Source organism: Aspergillus oryzae, chromosome 5 (genome assembly GCF_000184455.2).
Source record: "Aspergillus oryzae RIB40 DNA, chromosome 5".
Taxonomy (NCBI): Eukaryota; Fungi; Ascomycota; class Eurotiomycetes; order Eurotiales; family Aspergillaceae; genus Aspergillus; species Aspergillus oryzae.
This window is the reverse complement of record NC_036439.1, coordinates 1,845,259-1,867,427: the sequence shown is the minus strand read 5'-3', so window position 1 is coordinate 1,867,427 and position 22,169 is coordinate 1,845,259. Positions and strand designations below refer to the sequence as shown.

The following is a 22,169-nucleotide window of genomic DNA, read 5'->3' as shown; positions in this document are numbered from 1 at the left end:
AGGTCACCTTGACAGTAGCGAGGGAACCAATTCTTTCAGTGGACCAGTTCAGTCTGGATACAGTCCTACTTCCACTTCCAGTGATGTAGCGCTCGAACCATTTGAGAGCGTACAAGAAGCTTGTCTACTGCGGTACTTTATCGAGGAACTTTCTCCGTGGGTATAGTATACGCAGCGTGCGATGTTAAACCAAAGCTAACAGCAGCATAGTTTGACGTCTGTGATGACAGGAGACATTTTCAAGTAGAGGTTCCGTATCGCGCCCGACATTGTCCCCCACTTCGGAATGCCATTTATGCCGTTGCATCGCGTCATCTCAGCCGTTTGCCGCAGTACAGGACATCCAAAGGACCGAAATATAAAGGGCAGGTTCTTCCCCATTTGTCGACGTCTACCGCGGTTGAGTATATGCTCAAATGCATACCCGCGCTCATAGACTTCCATAAGATCTGTGACCGAGAGTACCAAGAGAACATTATGGCAGCTGCCGTGATCTTGCGACAGTATGAAGAGATTGAAGAGGAGGAGGAGATTGATAGTAGCACTGGAGCTCGCGACCAGCAGCCTGTTAATTTCCTTGCCATTATACAGGCCATCATAGAAACCACTGCCTCCATACCAACACACCACAGCTTTGCCAATGCTGTATTCTGGATAGCCATTAGGCAGGAAATCTACTATGCATTGGCAATGCAGCGTTTCCCCCGGATAACCCCCGACCAAGATAAGCGCCAGGGTGCCTCTGCTGCTAATAAACTGATATTATTTGCTGGAGACGTAACGAGATGGTGGCTGGGGGACAGGTCACCACTAGACTGGGGTGAGCTCCAACAAGCTCTGCTGGAACGAGTACATGCAGCTGACCACCTTGAATGCAGCTGTGTTAAAGGAAGAATTGCACTCAATCACGAAGGAACTTATGCCCGAGTTCGTTCCAATCCTAGACAATAAGGCCGATAAGTCCAAGGGGGAGATATTTTCGACTGTCTGGTACTGCTCGAGTGCACAAGTATTTGGCGCTCAGCACTACGAGATTGCTCGGATGATCTTGATCGCGGAGAACCCTAATATTAGGTATGTCCGATACCTACCCACGTCTCTTTATCTGACTCTCGATTGTTGATCGACTGATACAGGAACGATCCGCATTGCCGCATTGCACATCGCAAGGTTGAAGCACAAGTCCGATCAATAGTACTCAACATTTGCGGAATTGGCCTTAGTCACCAGAACGTCTCACCCGCCCTAGTTAATGCAGTGATTAGCATCATACTTTACGGGGAGTATTTTACTGACCCCAGGGAACGAGAAGCACTGGAGGCCGTCATTGAGAAGACCAAGGCCATCCATGCTTGGCCTATGAGGAAGTTGCATCATGCGGTGAAGGCCAAATGGGAATTTATCGATAGCGAATACTACTGATGTAGTCGTCGAAATGAAACAGATCATTTGGAACATTGCGGACGTGCCCATGCGTAGTAGCCCGAAAACCACATGGAACATCGCATGAGCATGATGATGACACGAACGATGACAAAGGAAAGCCGACAAGTACCATGACCATGACCCAGATGGATAAGTGAAACCACAGCTGTGCGTAAAGATGGGCTCAGTGTTTGCCGCAAAGCTCCCCCAGTACACCAGGTTGCATGAGATATGACCAATCGACGTCATTCTGATCGGGCGAAACCTCATCAAACATTTGGCTTGCGCTGTGCAGAGACGGAAACATTGAATCTTCATTGGACATAATCGCGAATGGCCGGCCCATTCTGTCTAGTCCAGGGTTATCGTCAACCCACATTCTGGTTCCAGCAATGGGGCCACCGTTTGTGGTCTTAACAGAGTCCGTGCTACCGTTGCCCGCCAAATCTGGCTTTGATTGGGATGTTGAAGTTTGCAGGGCCACACGTTCGCGCAGCATTGTAACCAGCTGTGGAGGTTGCACATTCCTCCCAAGTTGGAGCTCGGCCTCCTCATGTGCGTTCCAGGCCTTTAGAAGCATGCGACCGAAGGCAACATGCATAGGGCTTCTCAGCTTGCGAATGAGACCCCGGTCGTTGTAGTTGACGCATATAGCTTTCCATGCACGTTCGCACAGCTCGCCCGTGGTGCGCTGGCGCAGCTCACCTACGAGGAAGACATATCCTGGCAGGGGGACTAGTAACTGAGTGTACCAGAGAAAGTTGCGTAGACTGGGGGCCGTGTGGATAATATTATCATACTCAAGCATTTCGATAGCAGTCATGAAGAGGGCGTCGCGCTCCCGGTTCTCAGAGTTGTGGCGGACACACCCCGAGACATAAAGCCAACAATTCGAAGTCTACAAAGCGATACACGCGCCATCATCAGAGCAAAGAACTGACAGGAATCCCATGATCACAGTGTGCGAGATACGTGGACTCCATGTGTGCACAGTAGCGATCGAGACCGTTTGTCGGGGGCTGACTGCTAGTTTCTTGAGTAGTGGCATCGGCTGGCGAGGGTGTTGGCTTGTGTTGCGCGAACGGATTGTTCAAATCTACAGGGTTGGGTCGCATGCCATTAGGGACAGCTGCGATAGTGAGTTCAATGCGCGTGAGGCAGAAAAGCATCTCAGTTGCACCAGTGCTGGGGGTTGGGGGTTCCTTAGCGTGTATGTGTAGGTCTGCATCGTTCACATTGAGAGGAAGCCTGCAGTCAGTTGGAGAGGAGGAGAGCGCGGTAATAGCCGATCCAGTCACCTCTGCAATTCGTTTGTCAAAAGCGACAATCTGCCACCATAATCGTTTCCGTTGCTCTGTTTCAAATGGCGACAAGCCGAACCGAATGCCATCACGATGTAAGCCGAGACGTGTGGCTATACGTACTGCGATGCCGATCAGGCAGAAAAGAGACCGAGGATCGATGTATTGTACTATACAGAACTATAGCCGGAATTAGTCGATGCGTTGCCACATGCTGGAGTATAAGGTGCATCCAAGGCTGTAGGAAAAGCGTAAGGGTCGACATACCAGGTACAGAAAGTAAGCTTGCAACACCATGAGCTCATTTGATCTCATGAAACCAGCATTTATCAAAGCTTGCTGCGTGCCCTGGTGATATCTGGATAGGAGCACTGCTTTCCCTTCATTAAAGGTGGCCTCCACCTCCTCATCTGTCAAAGAAAGCACAGCGACGAGATATATGCCAAACATCAAAGCTTCTAGCGGTTTGAAAATTTTAGCAGGATCGGCCGCTGCCTCGACAACTTGTGCCTGGAGTGTTGGAACGTGGCTGATCTTCAAGAGAGGGTTCACATTGTTAATATAAACCTGCCATAGTTGAAACATCTTGATAGCAGGTGGGTGTAAATCGGTTATCTGGGCCGGCGAGCCACAGACATTGAATGGGAAGCCATCGGTATCACCAAACATGGTATCGAATGAATGATGGATTGTGAGCCGCTCGTTCTCATCGTCGGACGTATCGCGCAGCATATCATCGGTTGTGCAGTACTGGATGGGTTATTTTTCTGTACCTTCAACGAGACACCAATATGGCGACGTAGAATATCAAGATGAGAAAACCATTCCATGGACGAACCTCTTGATAATATGGAAACCATTTCGAGTGCCTGGGAAATGTCAGAGTGGTACAAGATATATATATCAGAAAAGAACGATAACAGCTAGATAAAACTTACTTGCCCTGCGCCTGTGGATTACTATTCTGTGCACTACCTTCTGCAGCAGTCCCCGCGCCATTGGTGTCATGCTCAAGGTTCGCGACATCGTATTCACCTTCTAGGACCGAGTCAAAGCTGATGCCATGCTGAGACATAAGTGCCTCATACTTTCTAAGCCGGTCAATCAAGTCTCGTTCGTGTAATTTCTTCTTTCTCCTCTTAGGGGGCTGTGGGGGCAAAACCCGACACTCAACTTCGTAGCTGGTCTATATAGCGTGGACAGGTCTTGCCCGGGAATAACATCTTCGATCTCTTTATAATAAAATAATATATCATGAGACTGCCCATTGCAAGTGTGGCAAGCTTGACTCAACCGGAGTAAGCTGACTCTTGACGTTGAGTACCTTACTTTGCACATACCTAACATCGAAAACCGGAAGACGACATCTAAAGTATACCAGGCCAAAGGCATAATCGGGAGCAACGAACAACCAATAATATCATCAGCCCGCGATAACGAAGCTGAGGTTGACAAGGGCAAGGAAATGGGATCAGACAAAGTTTCAGATGTTGAGAAGCAGAGCATAGTGCCGAGTCAAGCAGTGCAAAAGCGAGGAGAAGAATCTGAGAGTCGTTACCAGCCCAGGACTCTCAAATTCTGGCTAATCATATCATGCAACCTTCTGTCCCTCTTTGTCGTCACGCTGGATCGGACAATTGTCAGTACTGCTATTCCTCGTATCACGGATGAGTTCGATAGTTTGGGCGACATTGGCTGGTACGGTTCGGCATTCTTGCTCACGGGAGCAACTTCTCAGCTTCTCTATGGCCGAATATACAGAGCTTACGAAATGAAGCGTGTATTTTTACTTTCCATTGTGATTTTCGAAATCGGCTCTGCCATCTGTGGTGCGGCCCCCAACTCAGGCGCCTCATAGCTGGACGTGCTATCGCCGGGTTCGCATCCGCCGGGGTCTTCTCCGGGTGCATGCTTATTATAATACCCATGATACCACTGCACAAGAGACCTATGTTTCAAGGGATGTTTGGAGGGGTCTTTGGAGCCTCCAGCGTTATGGGACCATTGGTCGGGGGAGCCTTCACCAGCTCGGTCACCTGGAGGTGTGTTATTTAGGCTTGATCCATTAACTTGGAGAATTATCTTTGACTAACCTGAGTGATTAGATGGTGCTTCTATATCAATCTTCCTATCGGAGCAGTAACAATCATACTCTTGTTCTTGATATGGGATCCACCGAAGTCGAATTACGAACCTGCATCCATTGGAACCCATCTAAAACGGGTCGATCCCCTGGGCATGTTTTTCTTCGTGCCAGCAATTGTCTCTCTGCTGCTAGCTTTACAATGGGGCGGCTCGACCTACTCGTGGAGTAATAGTCGGGTCATTGCGCTCTTCGTTCTGTTCGGTGTCTTGATCTTACTGTTTGCCGCCGTCCAGATCCTCAGACCAGAGACAGCTACGATACCAGCCAGGGTGATCACTCAAAGAAGCATGTTTTGCGCAGCGCTTTACACCCTCTTTATATCGAGCTCAATGATACTGATGGTCTACTTTCTTCCGATCTGGTGTAAGCGCAACTACCTATCCCACACGGATAGAAATTCCAGCTGACGGCAATATTAGTCCAAACCGTCAAACTCGTCAGCCCCATCCAGTCGGGCATCTACACGTTACCGCTCATGCTCAGTATGGTTCCCGCGACATTCATCGCAGGGTTCATGACACAAAAGACCGGATACTATGTCCCAGCCATGTACATATGCCCATGTGTTTTGTCAGTTGGATTAGGTTTGATGTCAACTTTCAACCTCGATACCGACTTATCCCATTGGATCGGCTATCAGTTCCTGTCTGGATTTGGCCTGGGATTCGGAATGCAAGTCTCGGGTCTCGTCGTACAGAGAGTCCTCCCGTTCGCTGATGTACCGATCGGAATCGCACTCGTGTTCTTCCTCCAGCAGCTCGGGGGCAGTGTCTTTGCCACGATTGGTCAATCCATTCTTACCAACTACCTTATGCCTCAGCTCTCCGACATTCCAGGTCTAGATGCAAGAGAGATTCTCAATAACGGTGCTACGAACCTGGCTTCTGTGGTTCCATCGGAATATATGGTTCAGGTGCAGCAGGCGTACAACGGAGCTTGCACGAAAAGCTTCCTCGCTGCAATGGGGCTCTCACTTGCTGGACTGCTTGCGTCTCTTGGTATGGAATGGAAGAGTATTAAGAAGGGGAAGAAACCGGAGGTTGCTGTAAAGGATATGGTGCAGCGTAAGCATCAAGAATTGGATGGGAATGCGTAACCGTGGAGATGTACTATAGTAAGTCAGGATTTTATCCTGGTTCCATATTCATTGGATGGTGATTTGCCTGTAGAGACGCCTCAACCCCACCGTCTCGGTTGGACAACAAAGAAGAATCCCTGACAGTAAACCTAATCTTCCCTCTCTCGGTGTTTATTCACGTGCTGCTGCCTAGTCCTAAGGCTACTGTTCACTCATTCATATTGTTTTTATATAAATCTATTTTCGACATCTCACTCACTTCAACATATTCCTTCTAGACTACAACCACACCCTCCTCCATCCCTCTCTCCTTCAACACAATCCCCAGTCCATCATAATCAAACCAACTCCAAAATGGTCACACCCCAGCAATACCCCTGGAAACCCACCACCCCCGAAGGCGAAATCTGGCAATCTCTCCCCCCAGCCATCAGCAGCAGTGCAGCCGCCAACCTCACCCCCGAAGAAATCACCAGTCTAAACCTCGACCCGAGCTCCCCAAACGCAACCAAACTTGTCCTCCTCGAACAAGCCCTTACCAAAAAGCTGCAGTGCCTCGAAAACGCTGCAAAACCCACTCCTCTCTATGAGAAAGACCACCCCACCTGGCAGAGCTTGAAATCCGCTCTCTTCCACATCAATCGCAGTACCGGCGACCTCGAGAAACAAGAAAGTCTTTTACTTGAGCAAGTCAATCATCCCGGACCGAAGGGAAAGGATCTAGCTGCTTTGCAGAATCTGGCTGGACTTTATGAGGAGAAAGGAGAGTACAAGAAAGCGGAGAAACTTGCCCGTGAGACGATTCCGGCGCTCCGGGAACATCCTATCTTGGGGAGTAATAGTCCGCAGGTTCTTGGGTCTTTGAGGATCTTGATTAAGGATTTGGCGGGGCAGGGGAAGATTGGTGAGGCGGAGGAGGTTATCAGGGAGGCGGAGGAGAGTATTGAGAACTTGGCGGAGGGTCAGTTTGCGGAACATCAGCAGGAGGAGAGGGATGCGCTCGAGAAAGTTGTTGCTGGGTTGAAGAAGTGAGGGATTTGTGGTATTGATTCAGGTCATTGGCAAGGATTACTTTGCTGTAGAGGGAAGAGATCGTGAATATGGGTTTGTTTTTCTGTTCCCAGCGAAACATACTTAAAGCAGGGCTCTATTCGACTTTTACTTTGGCTTTTGTTTCTATCGTGATCTATCGCCTGTCGCAGTACAAACTAGAACGACTACTATGAAATATAAGTTATGGCTAAAAGCCTTTCTCTAGATGGCAACTGAATGCTTGCCCTAGTATCTATGTACGAAACCAGTTCTTGCATGGATTTCCGATGAGGTAGTGGGTATGATATACAGTGCAGTGTTCCCATCAGGCATATCAACACACTACTACACGATAAACAAGAACACAAGCACACCCCCGCATAACAAACAGAAAAACATTCACCCAAGTAAGAACATGAGCAGACAAGCCACAGAGTATCGAGAAATAAAGCCACCAAAGCTGAAACAGCTAAACACCACCCGAATAAGGATAACGGCCACCGACTCCACCGGTTGGGTATCGCTGTGGAGCAAGGGAGCTCCGAACCAGGGGACGAGCCCCAAAAGGTGGACACAAAGTTGACCTTCGAGAAGAAAGCTAAACGACTTGACACGAGCTTTGGGTTACATTGCAAGAAAGTTAATTTGGGTTGGGCAGTTGGAGGTTCCTGAAATAGCTTTGATACTGCACTTTACCTACCTTCACGACGTCTGGGATGGACAGGGAGCTATGCATGGCTGCGCTGTGGAAAGAGATGTGTATCTTGTTTTTCTTATCTGGGGTCTTTTGGTATCGTTTGTTTATCTTTTAGCTTTTTTTTTTCTACAATAGAAAAACAAAGAGAAGTCGTAAAGAGGTAGTGTCTAACAAATGGAAATACACTGACGCTGGAGACGCAGATAATTTATGAAATGCTTGAATAGAGACGTGCTTAATAATGCATTCATAATACGATCGTACTCTAAAAGCTATCTCAGCAGAAGAATTACGTAGAGTTCTTGAAAGAAAACAATCTGTTGTCGCCTGGTGGGCATCATGGTGGATAAGAAAAAAATCGATAGTCCATCTGAAGTTTCCAATTTTGAGCACTTTTACAAGCTATATCACCACAAAAGGATAGCGACCACCAAAGAAACCCGACAAATCGAAACTGTACGCCATAGAAAAAAATGACAGGATTTGGGACTCGGCGTTGTGGGCCAACACATGGGCTATAACGTTTGCTCTTCGGGTCCCACTGTGTCTCGGGAGCCCCTTTTTCTCGACTTGATGATATCTCCATTGGCCGGCCATCCACCACATATTACGCCAGAATAACCCTATTCTACGGAACAAAAGCTATAGAGCCAGGCACTAAGTCGTTGGTGCCTTCTCGGTGGAGCCAGTTAGGCTTCTGGAAATCACTTGCAGGGAGCTTTTCAATGTTGCTTGCTCTCCCCAACATTGTCCGGTGGATGCCCTAGCTCCACCGAACCAGGAATTCCCGGCACCTTCTGTCAATAAAATGATCAGCGTTATTTTTCTTGCCGGTGATTGATTGCTTGGGCTGAGCGATGGTGGAGTGTGTACGGGACTCGTAAGTCAATTGGGCATCAGTATGGCCAGGTACGGGTTTTCAGCTTCTGCCAGACAAGGCGGCTGGGTCGCGCAATATCATGGCTATATTTCCCCGTTCTAGCCGCTATCTGTAGCTTTTTCAGTCTTTCAACGAAAGACGGCCCTTTCAAGCAACGGACACAGTACCCCGGTAGACGAGAGCGGACTGGCACGGAGTCTGACAATGGTACCAGGCTCGTCTTCGGCACTGAAAGCCTCGCGAGGCGTTACTTCGAAAGTTCTGTCATCGACAACTCAGGGAGCCTTGTCAGGTGAGACACTTTCGAAGTCGGGCGCTCATCACCCCGTACGAGATCCGCGTCCTTCAGTGCCACCCAGAGGGAGTGAAAAAGATGGTAAAGTCGCTAGGGCTAAGGAGACGTCGCCGAAGCAGCCAGAGGCTCCGATCAAGCCACAGCCCAACCAAACAGTCTCTACCACGCAGACTTGCATGGAAAGCAAACTCAACACGGCTCCTAAGCTTGCTTCGCAAGGCATTTCCTCGGACTCCCTGACGGGCCATTCACAGCCCCAACAACCAGCGCAAGCCGATGCCGATAGCCTGACCACATTCCCTCCATTTGCCGTTGGCGCAAAAGACAAAGTCAAAAGATTTCTCGAGTCGCAAGGCCTGGGTGAGCCAGGTGATACGCCTCACCAAAGCCCTATCGATCACCTCAAGTCACGCCCTCCGACTCCATGGCCGGGCGCTGGGGCAGATCCGGAGGCTCTGCAATCAGTTGATGACGCCCGACCACCAGTCCCATCTCACCGATTGCCTCGTGTGCCAACGGCAGAAGACAAGCCTCAAAATGGCCCATTACTTGAATCATCCGTGAGCAAAAAGCCTGAGGAACTTGGTTTGAAAAACCTCAGGATTTCCCAACCCGATATACCCTCCCATCCGTTACCGCCCATACCTACTTCCCGATTCAACTTCCTACCCAGCGAGGACGACTTTTCGGTCATTGATGATCCGGGTCTATTGACCCCAATCACTGAGGTACCAAGTGAGCTTTCCCGGGCAAACTCACCAGTCGACCCGTTGATGGCCGGTTGCAAGCCTCGCCCAATTATCAAACAACCTAATCCCCCTGTCAAGAAACCTCCGGTCCAGAAGCCGATTGAGATGCCAACGCCCCATCATGCTACGCCAGCAGCCCGTGAGGTTCCCAAGTCGCAGCTACCACCATCATCCACTGTGTTGTCTTCCACCCCAGACAGACCAGAAACCCCACAAGTGACGGTCGGCTTGCCGAAACCGAAGCAGAAAACGCCCCTGAGCTCAGCAAGCCCTCAAGCCAGACCAGACCTCGTCACTGCCAAAAAGCTCGAACGGAAGCCAAGCAAACTCAACATCACTACCACGAGCAGCACAATTGAGAATAACAGTCGACGACAATCCGAGACAATATCAGAAAAGCAAATCGACGAACCGAGCGTTGACCCACCGCAACAGCGTCTTTCATCCCCCTTTAACCCATCCAAGATCAAACAACAGGCATGGGACTTGGAGACCATTGCGAGCGAGGACAGTTGGTTCCAAGAGAACGAGGATAACGATAGCGATGGAAGCGCTTCAGGTGAAAGTGGTCCTCGACGTACTCCTCCGGGCCAGGTGCGAGCCAGGTTAACGGTCGAGACGGTGGAATGCACATTTCAGCCGCCAGCTCAGACCCCGGATCTGGACCAGGCGCAGTATGATACTACGGGCCAGGCGAGGAATGAATTCTTTCCACCTTGGGCGGTAGGGAGTCAGGCATTATCGGAGGGAGCGAGGGATTTGAGGACATGAGTTTCTGGGTATGCGAGAAAAGTTTTGTGGTCTTCTTGGTTTCCTGGGGTGTACATAACGATTTTCATTTGTATAGACGGATTTCCTTTGTATGAAATACGAATCTACCTTTATTATATTTTATTTTATTTTATTCTAATTTAAACGAACCAATCATGCTTTCATGGGCTTGCGAGCTTGGTATCGCATTGACCACGGCACTAAGTTCCGTACAGATAGAATACCTCGCATCGTACGCATGCCATCGGCTATAGAGAAGATCTAGGTACATTCCGAATTTCCTAGGATAATTTAAATTGTCTATATTAGAGGCTCGAGCCCATTCCAACTATGTCAATGCATCTCTGCATAAATTAGCCGGAATACATTGTTGTACTAGGGTACCATTAACTTCAATGATTCAATCAAACTCAAAGAATAGTCCTCCAATGCAAAGAAATACCATTGAGACATCGCTAAACAAGGCACTACACAAATCAGCAAGTCTATGATTCATTAAACAAACCTACCCGAGCAAAAGCCAAAATACAATACCCAAATCCAGTGAATCTCCAACGCCACCCAGCGGGGACCAACCAACTTACCCCTGAAAGAACCAGAGAGCACTGCAAACGGCGTGCGGGCCTAGAACTTCACACCTTTCCAATCCGGCATCCTGAACGAGCGAAGATGCCTCCAAGCAAGACGCTGGGCAGCAGAAATGTATGCCTGACGCTACCGGGTCACAAAGGATCAGCGCCAGTCGAAATTGCAAGGAAGCTTCCAGACCCGCTTGCCAATGGAGCTCCATGTCCGAAACAGGGAGACCCACACAGATACTAGTCGAGAGGTACCAGAGTGCGATGGGCCTATCATATTGGCTGGTGGATTTGATCGGATTTAACTTCCGATCAGGTTTCTGGGTGCAGAGGACTTTTGAGTCTTGGACTGAGGGTTGGTGATGGTTGTTCCATCTTGAAGTCGGTTGGTGTGGTGGCACATGATGTTTGATACCCTATTATCCGGTTGGTGATCGATGGTTGGAATCATTTTAGTATTGGGTAGCATTGTCCAAGATTATTTCTGTTGTTTGAGAAGCTGACCCCATGTCTCATCTCTGTACGTTATTTGAAGGCTTTTGGCATCGGGGATATACAAGTGGGGTCTACTGCTATAACGCTCGCGCCGATCAGCTCCCTCAGTGTACTCTTTTCTGAGTCTAAAGGATTTCGAAAGAGGAAATTTGGAGTAGGATTATACCGAAGTTTTGAGCCCAATATATAGAGTATGCTCAAGAACATAATGCATTAGTAGAAAGATGTTTTATGCGCACTGGATCAGCGAAATGGACGTGGGGCGATCATTGCCAAAGTAAGGAAGAGAAAGCACGGTGTCGAGAATTCTGCATTCTCTTCACCTTGTTTTCTCTTTCCTCTTTCATTGCAATGGTAAGAAAAACTACCTCCAACCACCCCGACTAATTAAAGCCCAAATCCCGACATGGTGGATGCTGATCCATGCAGTAATAAGAACGGGGCGATCCGTGGTAGTGAACGTGGCGAGATGATAGACGTAATTTCTGGTAGCGAGAAGACCTTGACCACTAATCAACGCTGACTTCGGAGTAACATTCTTGAGATTCGGCTAAGGCCACTATCTCTAAGCGTCCTTCCTCAGCTTGGTGGATCGACAATGATGTCAGGGCAGGTAAAGAAAGCCACGCGGTGCTTGTTGACGGGCCATCCTCCTCGCTAATTGTTTTAAGACTCTCTATTATAGGCGGGTCTTTCTTCCTGAAGTTTCTAGTAAGGATGAATTGGGTCACCTGCGCATCTTTATGCATCTCTAGTGCCGTAATATTCACTATGGCCTAGGACGCCTTTCCGGGGCGAGGCGCAAATCAAATGGAAGCTAAGGAATTCTACTTCCTCGAACCCCGAGAAAAGGGCCTAGAAGTCTGTTGTGATGTCATGGCGCACAGGCTGTACTATTTTAGTATTCTGTTTAGAGTTGCATCCGGCACTGGAAATCTTTGGCACCTCTAGAAGGGAGCCTTTTGGGTTTCCCTGTTTTTCCCCTCCCTCCCCCCAATTTCTTTACCTGAATTGATGTCTGACAGAGTAACATACCTATCACTTCAATTTTCTCATTGAGATTCAACTTCGAAATCTCACGGGGTTAATTGGTGAAGAGGCTTTTGATGCTCTGCATTGTTTCAAGAGCCAGAATGTCCCGCACAAACTAGCAGACTTCACCCCAAGACCGGGTTTTTTAAGGATCAATAAAACAGTTCGGTTTATAGCCAGGGGTGAGTTGTCTAGATAGCATCTATCACACCAGTTTAGCTCAAGATTATTGGCTGACTCTTCCAGCGTTACAAAACTAGCGAGCGCTGGAACAAAGGTCTCCACTGTGCCAGGTGCGGCACACCGGACACTGCCCTTTGATAATACATTTCCGGCAGAGACAGCGACGCATCAGATAGAAGAGTGGATGCTGCATTTAATATGTCCAGAAAAGTCTCTCTCGATGCGGTTGTGTCGTATATTCATGACGCGCTAAGTCAAGAGGGGGATAGTATTCTAATCCCGCGAGACGTTCTTTCCACAATCCTTGATGCAGTGACTCAATCTGTAAATACAGAGAAAGCTCTAGCATGGGTGGAAGCAGACTGTTTGTCTGTAAGAAGTAGGTTGGAGGCTTATAAGAGGGCTGACGACCTTGTCGTTGAGGAGCTGTGTCAAGCGAGGGAAAAAATAACAGCGTTCGCTAGGAACAAGTTCTCAGATGTGAGTATCTCGGCTCCAGTTTGCTTGCTTATAGAGATAAGGTATCCATAGAGCAGTATGCCTTGGGAAGGGTAAAGGGACTAAGTAAATGGACTAACAGACAGACTCAGCCCCTGGTGCAAAGTAGGAAGGTTTCAGCTGATACTCCGAATGGCATCCAGATAGCCATATGTGACGTCCCGAATGGATATGTCCAGGAAGTTCCACCGAAAGAATACCCAGTGACGGAATGGAGGGACGATACAGCCAACACCTCATGCAAGTTCGATAAGGACTTGGCGGAGCTACCTAGGAGTTTAGATCTATACGAACCATTCCGCAGCGGGACGGAGGTCGAACAAATACCCGGACGGCAGATAGACGCAGAAGCTATCGATGCATCCAAAGGAGACCCTATAACCGAGGCTCATTACTTTCCGAAGCCACCAAATGTTGCGTCGTCGCATGGGTTCGAAAAACATATCAGCGTCCGCACGTTCGACGAGATAATCAAGCTCAAAAACAGCATTCGCCACATGACTTCGATCGTGGAGAAACGATTGGAACATTGTATATCTGCCAGGGAAACTGTCGAGGAAGCATACCATAGCAAGTCGGAACTTCTCGCTACCATGAGCCACGAGATCCGCACCCCGATTCATGGTATCATCGGTATGGCTCAGCTAGGACTTGAGGCGGGTTGTCTTCCAGCAGTCGCCCACGACGCTTTTAACCTAGTTCATAGCTTGGGTAAAAGTCTTTTGGCAAATATTAACAATGTTCTTGACTTATCACGCATAGAAGCCAGTCGTATGGTGATCGAGAGTATTCCATTCAATCTTGGCTCAACAGTGCTGAGCACACTAAAGCCGCTTGCAGTTGAGGCGAGCAAGAAGATGACTGACCTTACCTATGAAGTGGGCAGTCATGTGCCCCAACACGCTATTGGAGACCCAAACCGCCTTTGCCAGATTCTCTTCAACCTGGTCGGAAACGCAGTCAAATTCACCAACAATGGGAGAATTGAACTTTCCGTAAAGACTGCCCAGCAGCAGGCGTGTGCCAAAAACCAATGCGTCCTTGAGTTCTCTGTTGCGGATACCGGGGTCGGGATTCCACCAAATAAGCTGGAGCTCATTTTCGACAGATTTCAACAGGCAGATGATTCTGTAATGAAACAATTTGGTGGCACAGGGCTTGGTCTGGCTATATCCAGAAAGCTCGTCAGTCTGATGGGTGGTGACATCTGGGTTCGGTCTACTGTAGGCAAAGGCAGCATTTTTTCATTTACCTGCCCGTTGAAGCTTGAAAGCCCGTGTGCTACCACCACTGAACAGAAGAAATCTCACAGAGATCTTGTTATCTTCTACATCACAGCCAATGGTCAGAAGAGCGACCCGATATGCAAAATCATAACCGGGTTGGGGATCCAAGTGCGTGTATTCAACCAGCATGATATCCAAATCCAGGAGCTACGGGACCAAAATCATCTTCCGGATGCCCTTATAGTGGAGTCTCTTGAAATGGCCTGCGCTCTACGGGCTCATGGACACTTCGGCTCGACACCCCTTGTATTGTTCGATCCCACACCATCCGATTCCTTGAAGATCTCCATAAGGTCAGCCTTTGACCTGGGTATCGTATCATACATCACCTCCCCTTGTTCTTCCGAAAGTGTTCTGAGCTCCCTACTTAGCGCTCTGCAGGATCGTCCTAGACATCTTGAACCTAGCCAAATTATGCCTTTGTCCGTCCTCATAGCAGAAGACAACGATATCTGCCGACTAGTGGCAGCGAAAGCACTTGAGAAGTGCACCAATGATATCACAGTTGTTACAAACGGTCTTCAAGCGCTCCAAGCATACCAAAACCGACAGTTCGACGTGATCATAATGGATATTCAAATGCCGGTAATGGACGGGCTCGAAGCAGTTTCTGAGATCCGCAATTATGAGAGAACCCACAATACCAAGCGCGCCTCAATAATCGCGATCACAGCTGATACCATAGATGATGATCGTCCCGGAGCAGAACTGGACGAGTATGTATCGAAACCGCTGAACCCAAACCAGCTACGGGATGTGGTCTTGACGTGCCACTCGGAAGGAGCCAAGTCGCCAACTATCGGTGACAACATGGACAGAGGCTCCGCATGTGAAATCTCGAGATAAGGCTACATGTCTTAGGAAGGCAAATAATTGATCGCCCCGCAAGCATCCCTTACAGCTAACCATCAGGTGCCTTGCCGATCACTCATGGTTAGTGGGATAACACTGGGTCCTATCGGGAATCCTTCTTTTTAGATTCCATAGCGCTACCATCCCGTGCTTGATAAATCCAGGGCTGAGTTTACTGATGTCCTATGACGCGCATTCTGAACGTGGGATAGAATTCCTGGCTCTCGGTTGTATATTCCGGGCATTTTAGGTTTTTGCGATGTACATGTATAGGTACAAGCCCCTGAGAGCATAGTTTTCAGCTCATCTCACATATGTAGATGATATCTCTTTATGGTAATTTTCAATGAGACTTGTCTTATAGAACGAGCTCAGCCCCACTAGTCCAGAGAACCCCAAGCGATATGCATGCGAGTGGATATATTGTTATTATCGGTCAGATTCAACGTCCGAGAAGAGATGGAGGGGCATTTGGCATATGCAGTAAGCAAACAGTATCCAGACTCCGTTGAATGATTATGATATTGGCCAAGTCCTTGGTCTAGAGCGTGTTTCTTTCAGCCCATATAAATGAGAATAATTAGATTAATACCGAACTTGTTGCTCTCTGTAACTTTACAAACGTAGTAACATCTAACACACAAACAATCTATGTCTTTCAAATTATCAAGCCTTCGCCGTAGTGGTGCGCGCCGTAGGGCCCTGAATATCAATGGATAATCTTGGCATCCAGAATGTAACGTTAGAGTGCGATGAGAACGCTTCCGTACCCAAACTCAGAACTCCCAGATAGTCAGTGTTGGATAACTTGACACCTTTGTCGAGGGTATACAGGTCAGTGATGAGAGGGAGAATATCACCGTCGAACTTCTCCGTCGTATTTGCTGCGTACCACGTCAGGACCTCCTGTTTAAGATCGTTCTGACCAGTATAAAGTTGGCTGGATAAAATGTCAGTATAAGTTGAGGTGTCCAGTAATGGGATAGCAGTCACTCACAATGTCGTGCCATTTAGGTCTTTAGTTTTTACAATCCCATCTTCATACCCAAATGGTTTGGCCTCACCATAACCCGCAAACCAGATCATCATTTCGTACTTCGCCAGGGAAACGTTCTTCGCGGTCTTGATGTCGTCGTCAAAGAACATATCAAGAGCGACGTTGGTATTGACGTCCTTGAGCTCTGCGTCATCCGTTTTGTTCACAGTTTTGTTGCCTATTCCATATGTCCAATGCATGTCGAGGTTCAGATGGTGGATGTCCGCAAGTGAAGCAGGAAGAATATTGTCGACCTGGACGTTAGGGAATGCATGCACTGTCTGGTCCTTGGTTTCCTGATCGAATTTCCATGTCACAGAAAACTCTGGTGCTGTTGACATAGTCGCGTAGGAGCCATTGGCAATGGTGGTGATCTTGATCAGACATCCATGATTAGTATGACAATGCTCAGGGTCACTGAAGTATCGGAGTAGAAGTACTTACGTTCATACATAATCCTCCTTCTGTTTTGTCTGTCACGCCCCACTGGTTGGGGTTCACTATGCCCCCAAGTCAACATATGCCCGATATACTGCCGGCAGCCCTCGAACTTACATGTGTAAAGTTGACCCTCTGACTTCGGTGAAATGGGATTAAACAAATCACAGTATCGTGTGTTGGTAACACCATTGCGAGAGATACTTCCATCATTACCAATTTCACTGGTGAATAGAGGTCGCTGTCCTGTTGCTTGACGGTGGGCGTCAATGCCCAGAAGAGTTCCAATAGAGCCCGCAATTGGGAGGGCCAGCAGGCCAGCATTGACGAGCAACGGAAGAGCCATGTTGCCTTGATTTGATTCAAAATTTTTACGAAAGAATCTCCGGGGCGTTACTTGAGACTTTTACATTTTGTTGTTGGTTCGGGTCGTAGTGATCCGGATCTGAGCTAGGGCTATTCTTAGGGAAGGGAGCCAAGATGCAACCTTATTCAAGCTCAGCTAAGCCCTTCTTTCTGATATCAGATACCCTGAGTGGGCTGAACTAACGAAAAGACTTCAATAGTTTTGAGGCCCTCCCGTCGATAAAAGTAGTTGATCATCCTGGGTTGCTAAGTTTGATTTTCCGAGATCTTATAGTTTGCCCTCATGCAGGGGACGTATCGATCGCAAACCCTAATCAGGTATACACGATATGATGCCGCACATCTACCTCGACCCTTGGAAGGCACGGGTGTGACGGTTCCTTGCAGCATTGAGTCAATACATCATATTGATGAACATGTATCATGCAAGTTTAGGTTTCTCTATCGCCATTGACTTACCGATAATGTAGGTATTTGCCTAAGCGACCTTTGCGGCACATAAATATTGTTCGGCTATTAGGAAGCCATGCACGATGTATAAAATTCTCTGGCAACCTGCTTGCAACGGTCCTGACCTTGAGAGCATAGCCTAATCGATTATACTTTCCCAGTGAAGGCTATAACTGAAGGCCAATCTCAAGATGGTTGACCAGCACGAGGGTCAGCAAGATCAAGAGAAAATAGCTGCCTTGAACATCTATGAAACAGAACACAACACCAACAGCTTCGAATGCCAGGAAGAATATGCCAAAGGCATGATACCAATCCGCCCAAAGCATCTGTCTTTCGAGAGTTCTGATACTGCAAAAGACTCTTCACCATCCTTGGTAACTATTGTCTTCCAATCCTTTCATGGGTGATCATGCTAGATCTAACGGACTGTACTTGGCCAATGTCTAGTGTAAAGAAGCCCAAGTTGACGAGAGCCCTTCTAGTCCCACTGGCTCTTCGAACATAGCTGTTCTTCATAATCGAGATGATGTCGATATCTCGACCGGGTGGAGGCGATGGGTCTTCACCCTCGCTCCGCTCTTTACCATCATCAACACGGCCGTGTACTTCTTTTATCTTGGTCTGCGTATCTACTGTATCGTTATGGCACAAAGGTCGGTTGACATCTACTATGGCGGAGCCTGGATCTTTGTTGCCGTTGAGATGGCCGTGGCTATACCCTCTATGATCCATAACCTTTGGACCGTGATGGCATGGAAGAAAAGAAGCAGACCTAAGCTTAGGTTGACTGGAGATAAAGTCCCCACTGTGGATGTCTTCGTCACCTGTTGCGGAGAAGACGATGTTGTTATTCTTGATACCGTCCGTGGTGCGTGTGATCAAGACTATCCACAGGATAAATTCAGGGTTATCGTGCTGGACGACGCGAAATCTGCAAGCCTGGCAGCTGCTGTGAAGGAGCTTGCTACAATGTATCCCAACATCTTCTACATGGCACGAGAAAAGATTCCTGGCAAGCCACACCACTTCAAGGCCGGCAACCTCAACTATGGCCTCGAGCAAGTGCAATATCTGCCTGGAGGAGCAAATGAGTTGATGGCCGCGCTAGACGCTGATATGGTTAGTAACCTCAATGATCTTGCTTGGCCTTTAACTCCTGACCAACTGACATCACTCAGATCCCTGAGCGAGAATGGTTGCGTGCTGTCCTTCCCCATCTTCTTGTGGATGCCAAGGTAGCCCTCGCGTGTCCTCCTCAGCTCTTCTACAACACACCGGCCTCCGATCCCCTCGGGCAGAGTCTGGACTTCTTTGTACACATCATTGAGCCGATTAAAGATGCCCTTGGTGTGGCCTGGTGTACCGGATCCGGCTATATCGTTCGCCGGGAAGCTCTTGCAGATATCGGAAACTTCCCTCTGGGGACCCTCACTGAAGATGTCGCAACGTCAACTCTTATGCTCGGCAAAGGCTGGAAAACAGTATACATCCACGAACCGCTTCAGTTTGGGTCAGTACCCGAAGACTACGGTGGACATCTCAAGCAACGTACCCGATGGGCAATTGGGACCGTGGACACAGCTGCCAAGCTGAACTTCTGCCTCTGGGGTAAGAATATCCAGCATCTGACCTTCGCTCAACGCTTCTCCGGATTCATCTACGCAATCCTCAACTTGTTTACTCTCCTTCTCACTGCGTCTCTCTTTACCATTCCCATTATCCTTTTATGGGGTAAACCCCTCGTCGCGTACGCAAATGATGACCAACTCCACTGGCTCATCTGGGCCTGTTTCGCCTCAACCATCATCAACCGACTCTGCGAAGCCACACTGTTCTCACCAGCAGGCTACCACACAGGCCAAAGAAACTCCCGATTCCAGCTCTGGATGGCCCCCTACATCGCCGTCTGCATGGTCCGCTCATTCATCCTCCCCAAATGGCTCGGAGGTCAAACCCAAGCCTTCAAACCAACCGGATCCCTCGCCTCAGCACTCAACGAGCGCGACCCCAAACTCACGAAGAACATGTTCGTGCGCCTGCGCGTTATGTTGCTGAACTACATGGTGTTCTTCCATCTCGCCTTCGTTTATGTCACTTTGATCGCAGTTATCGTCTCCTCATACCGCTGCTTCGCCATCGAAAACGGCGCCAGAGACGTCATCGTCTGCCTCATCACGCATGCCTTCTGGCCGCCTTTCGCTTTCTTCTTCATCTGCAGCTCCATGTGGACGCCGATCGCCTATGCGATCAATCCCCCGATCATGCCCGATCGTGAGGATCTCCTCGTGCGCGATCAGAAGACTGGTGTTGCTCATCCCACGGAGGAGAGTAAGCGCATCGCGTTCGGTGGTCAGGCTGTTTGGTTCGAGTTCGAGTATTCGGCTGCTACTATCGCTACCGTTTTGGTCTTTGCATACTCTTTCTTCTTTTAGATTATAATATCTTTTCCTTTGTCATTAGATCTGTGGGGGGCTTTTAGGGGGAAACATTCTTTCACTAATTTGTATTACTAGAATTATTTTTGCTTGTTTCTATCATATCTATACTTAATTAGATGGCGTTGGCCTAGTTTAGCTATTTTCATAATATATCTTGTTACTATTATTTAGATTCCTGTAAGTGGTTCATTTCTTCAGGAAAATACTGGTTTTGAAGGGGCGAATCTTTCTATAAATATGTTCGGTCGCAGATTCCCTCGTTCTAATCTATACAACACTCTGTACATGTTACATATAAATATAAGTACATGGGTATAAGAATTCTATCAATACCATAGAATACTTCCCTCGTAAAAAGTCGATCCCTGCTAAGGTTGCTACAGCCTTACAAGGCACCGCCGACCTTCTCGACGATCCACATCGCCAAACGCACGTTCCAACTAACACGGCGCTCGGTTCTTCTCAAGTCATCTCTCGATATCGCTTGAGACTCCTTCTGTAACCATTCGCTCTCTGCACCAAGCTTCCGCTTCAAATCCTGATCGCCGGTAACGACTAGCGCGCCAGCCTCTAGATCAAGGCTATAGCTACGCTTGGTATAGTTGCTGCTCCCCACGAATGTGAGACTGGGATGTTCTTCCCTGGGTAGCGTGATCCATAGACCCTTAGCATGGTAAGTCCAGCCACCTGGTTCCCCGACTGTTCCGCGTCGCCATTCTTTCAGCTGGATGGAATTCGTTCTCTGTGCCTCAGCTACACGGTCAAGGAAGCGTGCAGAGAGATGGGTGTAAGCGGCGGGAAGCATGCCGGAAATACCGGGGGAACCGTAGAAGCCATTGGCCCAGGGAGAAGCTGTGAGCACGGTACCACGTGTCGTGGATTCGGTATGAGAAGTTGATGTGCTTGCGATCAGCAGAGAAGAGAGGACAGGGTGGATGTTGAAATAGCCGGCGGTGAACAACCAGCGGGCACCGGAGAATGCGGAGGATGTTGATAGCATACGAAGAATTGTGGTAACTGCGGGGAACTCCGTAGAGGCATCGGGTTTTAGTAGTGGGGTGAATTGTGCAACGGGATAGACATATGTTCCGTCCGAGGATTTCTGTTCAAGTGCGGGTTTTGTTTGAGTCGGTTGAATAAGAGGGCCCAAGACTGTAGAGGCGTAGGAGGTGAAGTTCTCGGGGTCTTCCAACGGAGATACCGTGCCGTTGGATGTTGGCCAGTCCATAAGATACCCAGCAGTGTTGTGCGGATCCGGTAGAATTTGGAAGCTCAGACTGCATACTGCGTGGTGGATACGGCCATAATAATCGGCCAGTTCTTTAGACTTAAAAACATGATATCGATCCACACGATTCGTGAAATAATCATTCGAAAGGTTCGCTCTGCAAATCTACCATTAGCTGATAGTCTGAAAGACAGATTTTACAAATAGAAATACCATACCCGGAGAGTATAATCTCGTCGTCAATGCCATACAGCTTCATGTGCTGAAGCCCCCAACCCTCGTTGATCCTCTTGGGGATCCATTTCTTTCTCAATCCCGTGAGATTTGGGGTATGGAACATGCGGATTTCCACCCTATCCGAGCCATGTTCAGCGACCAGCGAGGCCAGAAGCGAAGCGCATGAGGGATTCGGCGTCTCGCGAGTTCCTCGTAAGGCGTCCGTCAGAATGGATACCTTGAGATCGGGATTGTCATGTAGCGCCTGGTTCACAGTCTCAATGAGCTCGTGCTCTGATTTTCCGATATACAACGTAGAGAGGTAGACGCGCTTCCGGGCTTTTCGTATCTTGCTCTGCAATCCTCCGCATTAGTCCCGGACTATCTCCGTTTGGTTATATCACATGTAGACTTACCTTGAGGGTGCTATAGAAGCTAGCAGGAGAGTCCAAGATTGTGATCCGTGAAGCCGGAACCTCAAAGCAGGGAGCAATCCGATCAAGTTCCGAAGTGATACTTCCTAAAGGTGAAGCTGTAGAGGACGCATTCGCGCTGGGACTGGTGCTCGTTGTATAGGCCGAGAATTTGCGCTCACAAAGTCTCCTCCGCCCGATCGGCCTGCGCACGACACACCGGAAAGTCTGACCCCCGACACGACCGAACATCTTTTCACTCCTTCCGTAGCCGCCTGCAACA

The 22,169-nt window shown here is 48.6% G+C and overlaps 9 protein-coding genes across 9 annotated transcripts; 5 read left to right on the top strand and 4 right to left on the bottom strand.

Moving 5' to 3' along the window:
• Positions 1–477: 477 nt before the first annotated feature.
• Positions 478–951, top strand: AO090701000178 (uncharacterized protein; the record flags this gene model as incomplete). The annotated part of the gene is made up of 1 exon (XM_023237439.1): positions 478–951. The coding sequence occupies one exon, from the start codon at positions 478–480 to the stop codon at positions 949–951; it is 474 nt and encodes a 157-aa protein (XP_023092025.1).
• Positions 952–1,609: 658 nt separating this feature from the next.
• AO090701000180 (uncharacterized protein) lies at positions 1,610–2,233 on the bottom strand (the record flags this gene model as incomplete). Its single annotated transcript, XM_023237438.1, has 1 exon — positions 1,610–2,233. One exon carries the CDS (start codon positions 2,231–2,233, stop codon positions 1,610–1,612), a length of 624 nt encoding a protein of 207 aa, XP_023092026.1.
• Positions 2,234–2,918: 685 nt separating this feature from the next.
• Positions 2,919–3,801, bottom strand: AO090701000181 (fungal specific transcription factor domain-containing protein; the record flags this gene model as incomplete). The annotated part of the gene is made up of 3 exons (XM_001823003.3): positions 2,919–3,476; positions 3,565–3,595; positions 3,665–3,801. 3 exons carry the CDS (start codon positions 3,799–3,801, stop codon positions 2,919–2,921), a joined length of 726 nt encoding a protein of 241 aa, XP_001823055.3.
• A 179-nt stretch (positions 3,802–3,980) lies between these two features.
• Positions 3,981–6,982, top strand: AO090701000182 (uncharacterized protein; the record flags this gene model as incomplete). Its single annotated transcript, XM_023237437.1, has 7 exons — positions 3,981–4,001; positions 4,087–4,555; positions 4,585–4,768; positions 4,832–5,235; positions 5,292–5,964; positions 6,042–6,156; positions 6,320–6,982. The coding sequence occupies 7 exons, from the start codon at positions 3,981–3,983 to the stop codon at positions 6,980–6,982; spliced, it is 2,529 nt and encodes an 842-aa protein (XP_023092027.1).
• A 1,781-nt stretch (positions 6,983–8,763) lies between these two features.
• AO090701000183 (uncharacterized protein) lies at positions 8,764–10,374 on the top strand (the record flags this gene model as incomplete). The annotated part of the gene is made up of 1 exon (XM_001823006.3): positions 8,764–10,374. One exon carries the CDS (start codon positions 8,764–8,766, stop codon positions 10,372–10,374), a length of 1,611 nt encoding a protein of 536 aa, XP_001823058.3.
• A 2,635-nt stretch (positions 10,375–13,009) lies between these two features.
• AO090701000184 (uncharacterized protein) lies at positions 13,010–15,292 on the top strand (the record flags this gene model as incomplete). The annotated part of the gene is made up of 2 exons (XM_023237436.1): positions 13,010–13,041; positions 13,243–15,292. 2 exons carry the CDS (start codon positions 13,010–13,012, stop codon positions 15,290–15,292), a joined length of 2,082 nt encoding a protein of 693 aa, XP_023092028.1.
• Positions 15,293–15,964: 672 nt separating this feature from the next.
• AO090701000185 (glycoside hydrolase family 12 protein) lies at positions 15,965–17,118 on the bottom strand (the record flags this gene model as incomplete). Its single annotated transcript, XM_023237435.1, has 3 exons — positions 15,965–16,238; positions 16,296–16,665; positions 16,779–17,118. 3 exons carry the CDS (start codon positions 17,116–17,118, stop codon positions 15,965–15,967), a joined length of 984 nt encoding a protein of 327 aa, XP_023092029.1.
• Positions 17,119–17,779: 661 nt separating this feature from the next.
• AO090701000186 (glycosyltransferase family 2 protein) lies at positions 17,780–20,023 on the top strand (the record flags this gene model as incomplete). Its single annotated transcript, XM_001823008.1, has 3 exons — positions 17,780–17,965; positions 18,039–18,710; positions 18,770–20,023. 3 exons carry the CDS (start codon positions 17,780–17,782, stop codon positions 20,021–20,023), a joined length of 2,112 nt encoding a protein of 703 aa, XP_001823060.1.
• A 391-nt stretch (positions 20,024–20,414) lies between these two features.
• On the bottom strand, positions 20,415–22,138 carry AO090701000187 (CDP-diacylglycerol--glycerol-3-phosphate 3-phosphatidyltransferase; the record flags this gene model as incomplete). Its single annotated transcript, XM_001823009.1, has 3 exons — positions 20,415–21,414; positions 21,476–21,828; positions 21,890–22,138. The coding sequence occupies 3 exons, from the start codon at positions 22,136–22,138 to the stop codon at positions 20,415–20,417; spliced, it is 1,602 nt and encodes a 533-aa protein (XP_001823061.1).
• Between the last annotated feature and the right edge of the window lie 31 nt (positions 22,139–22,169).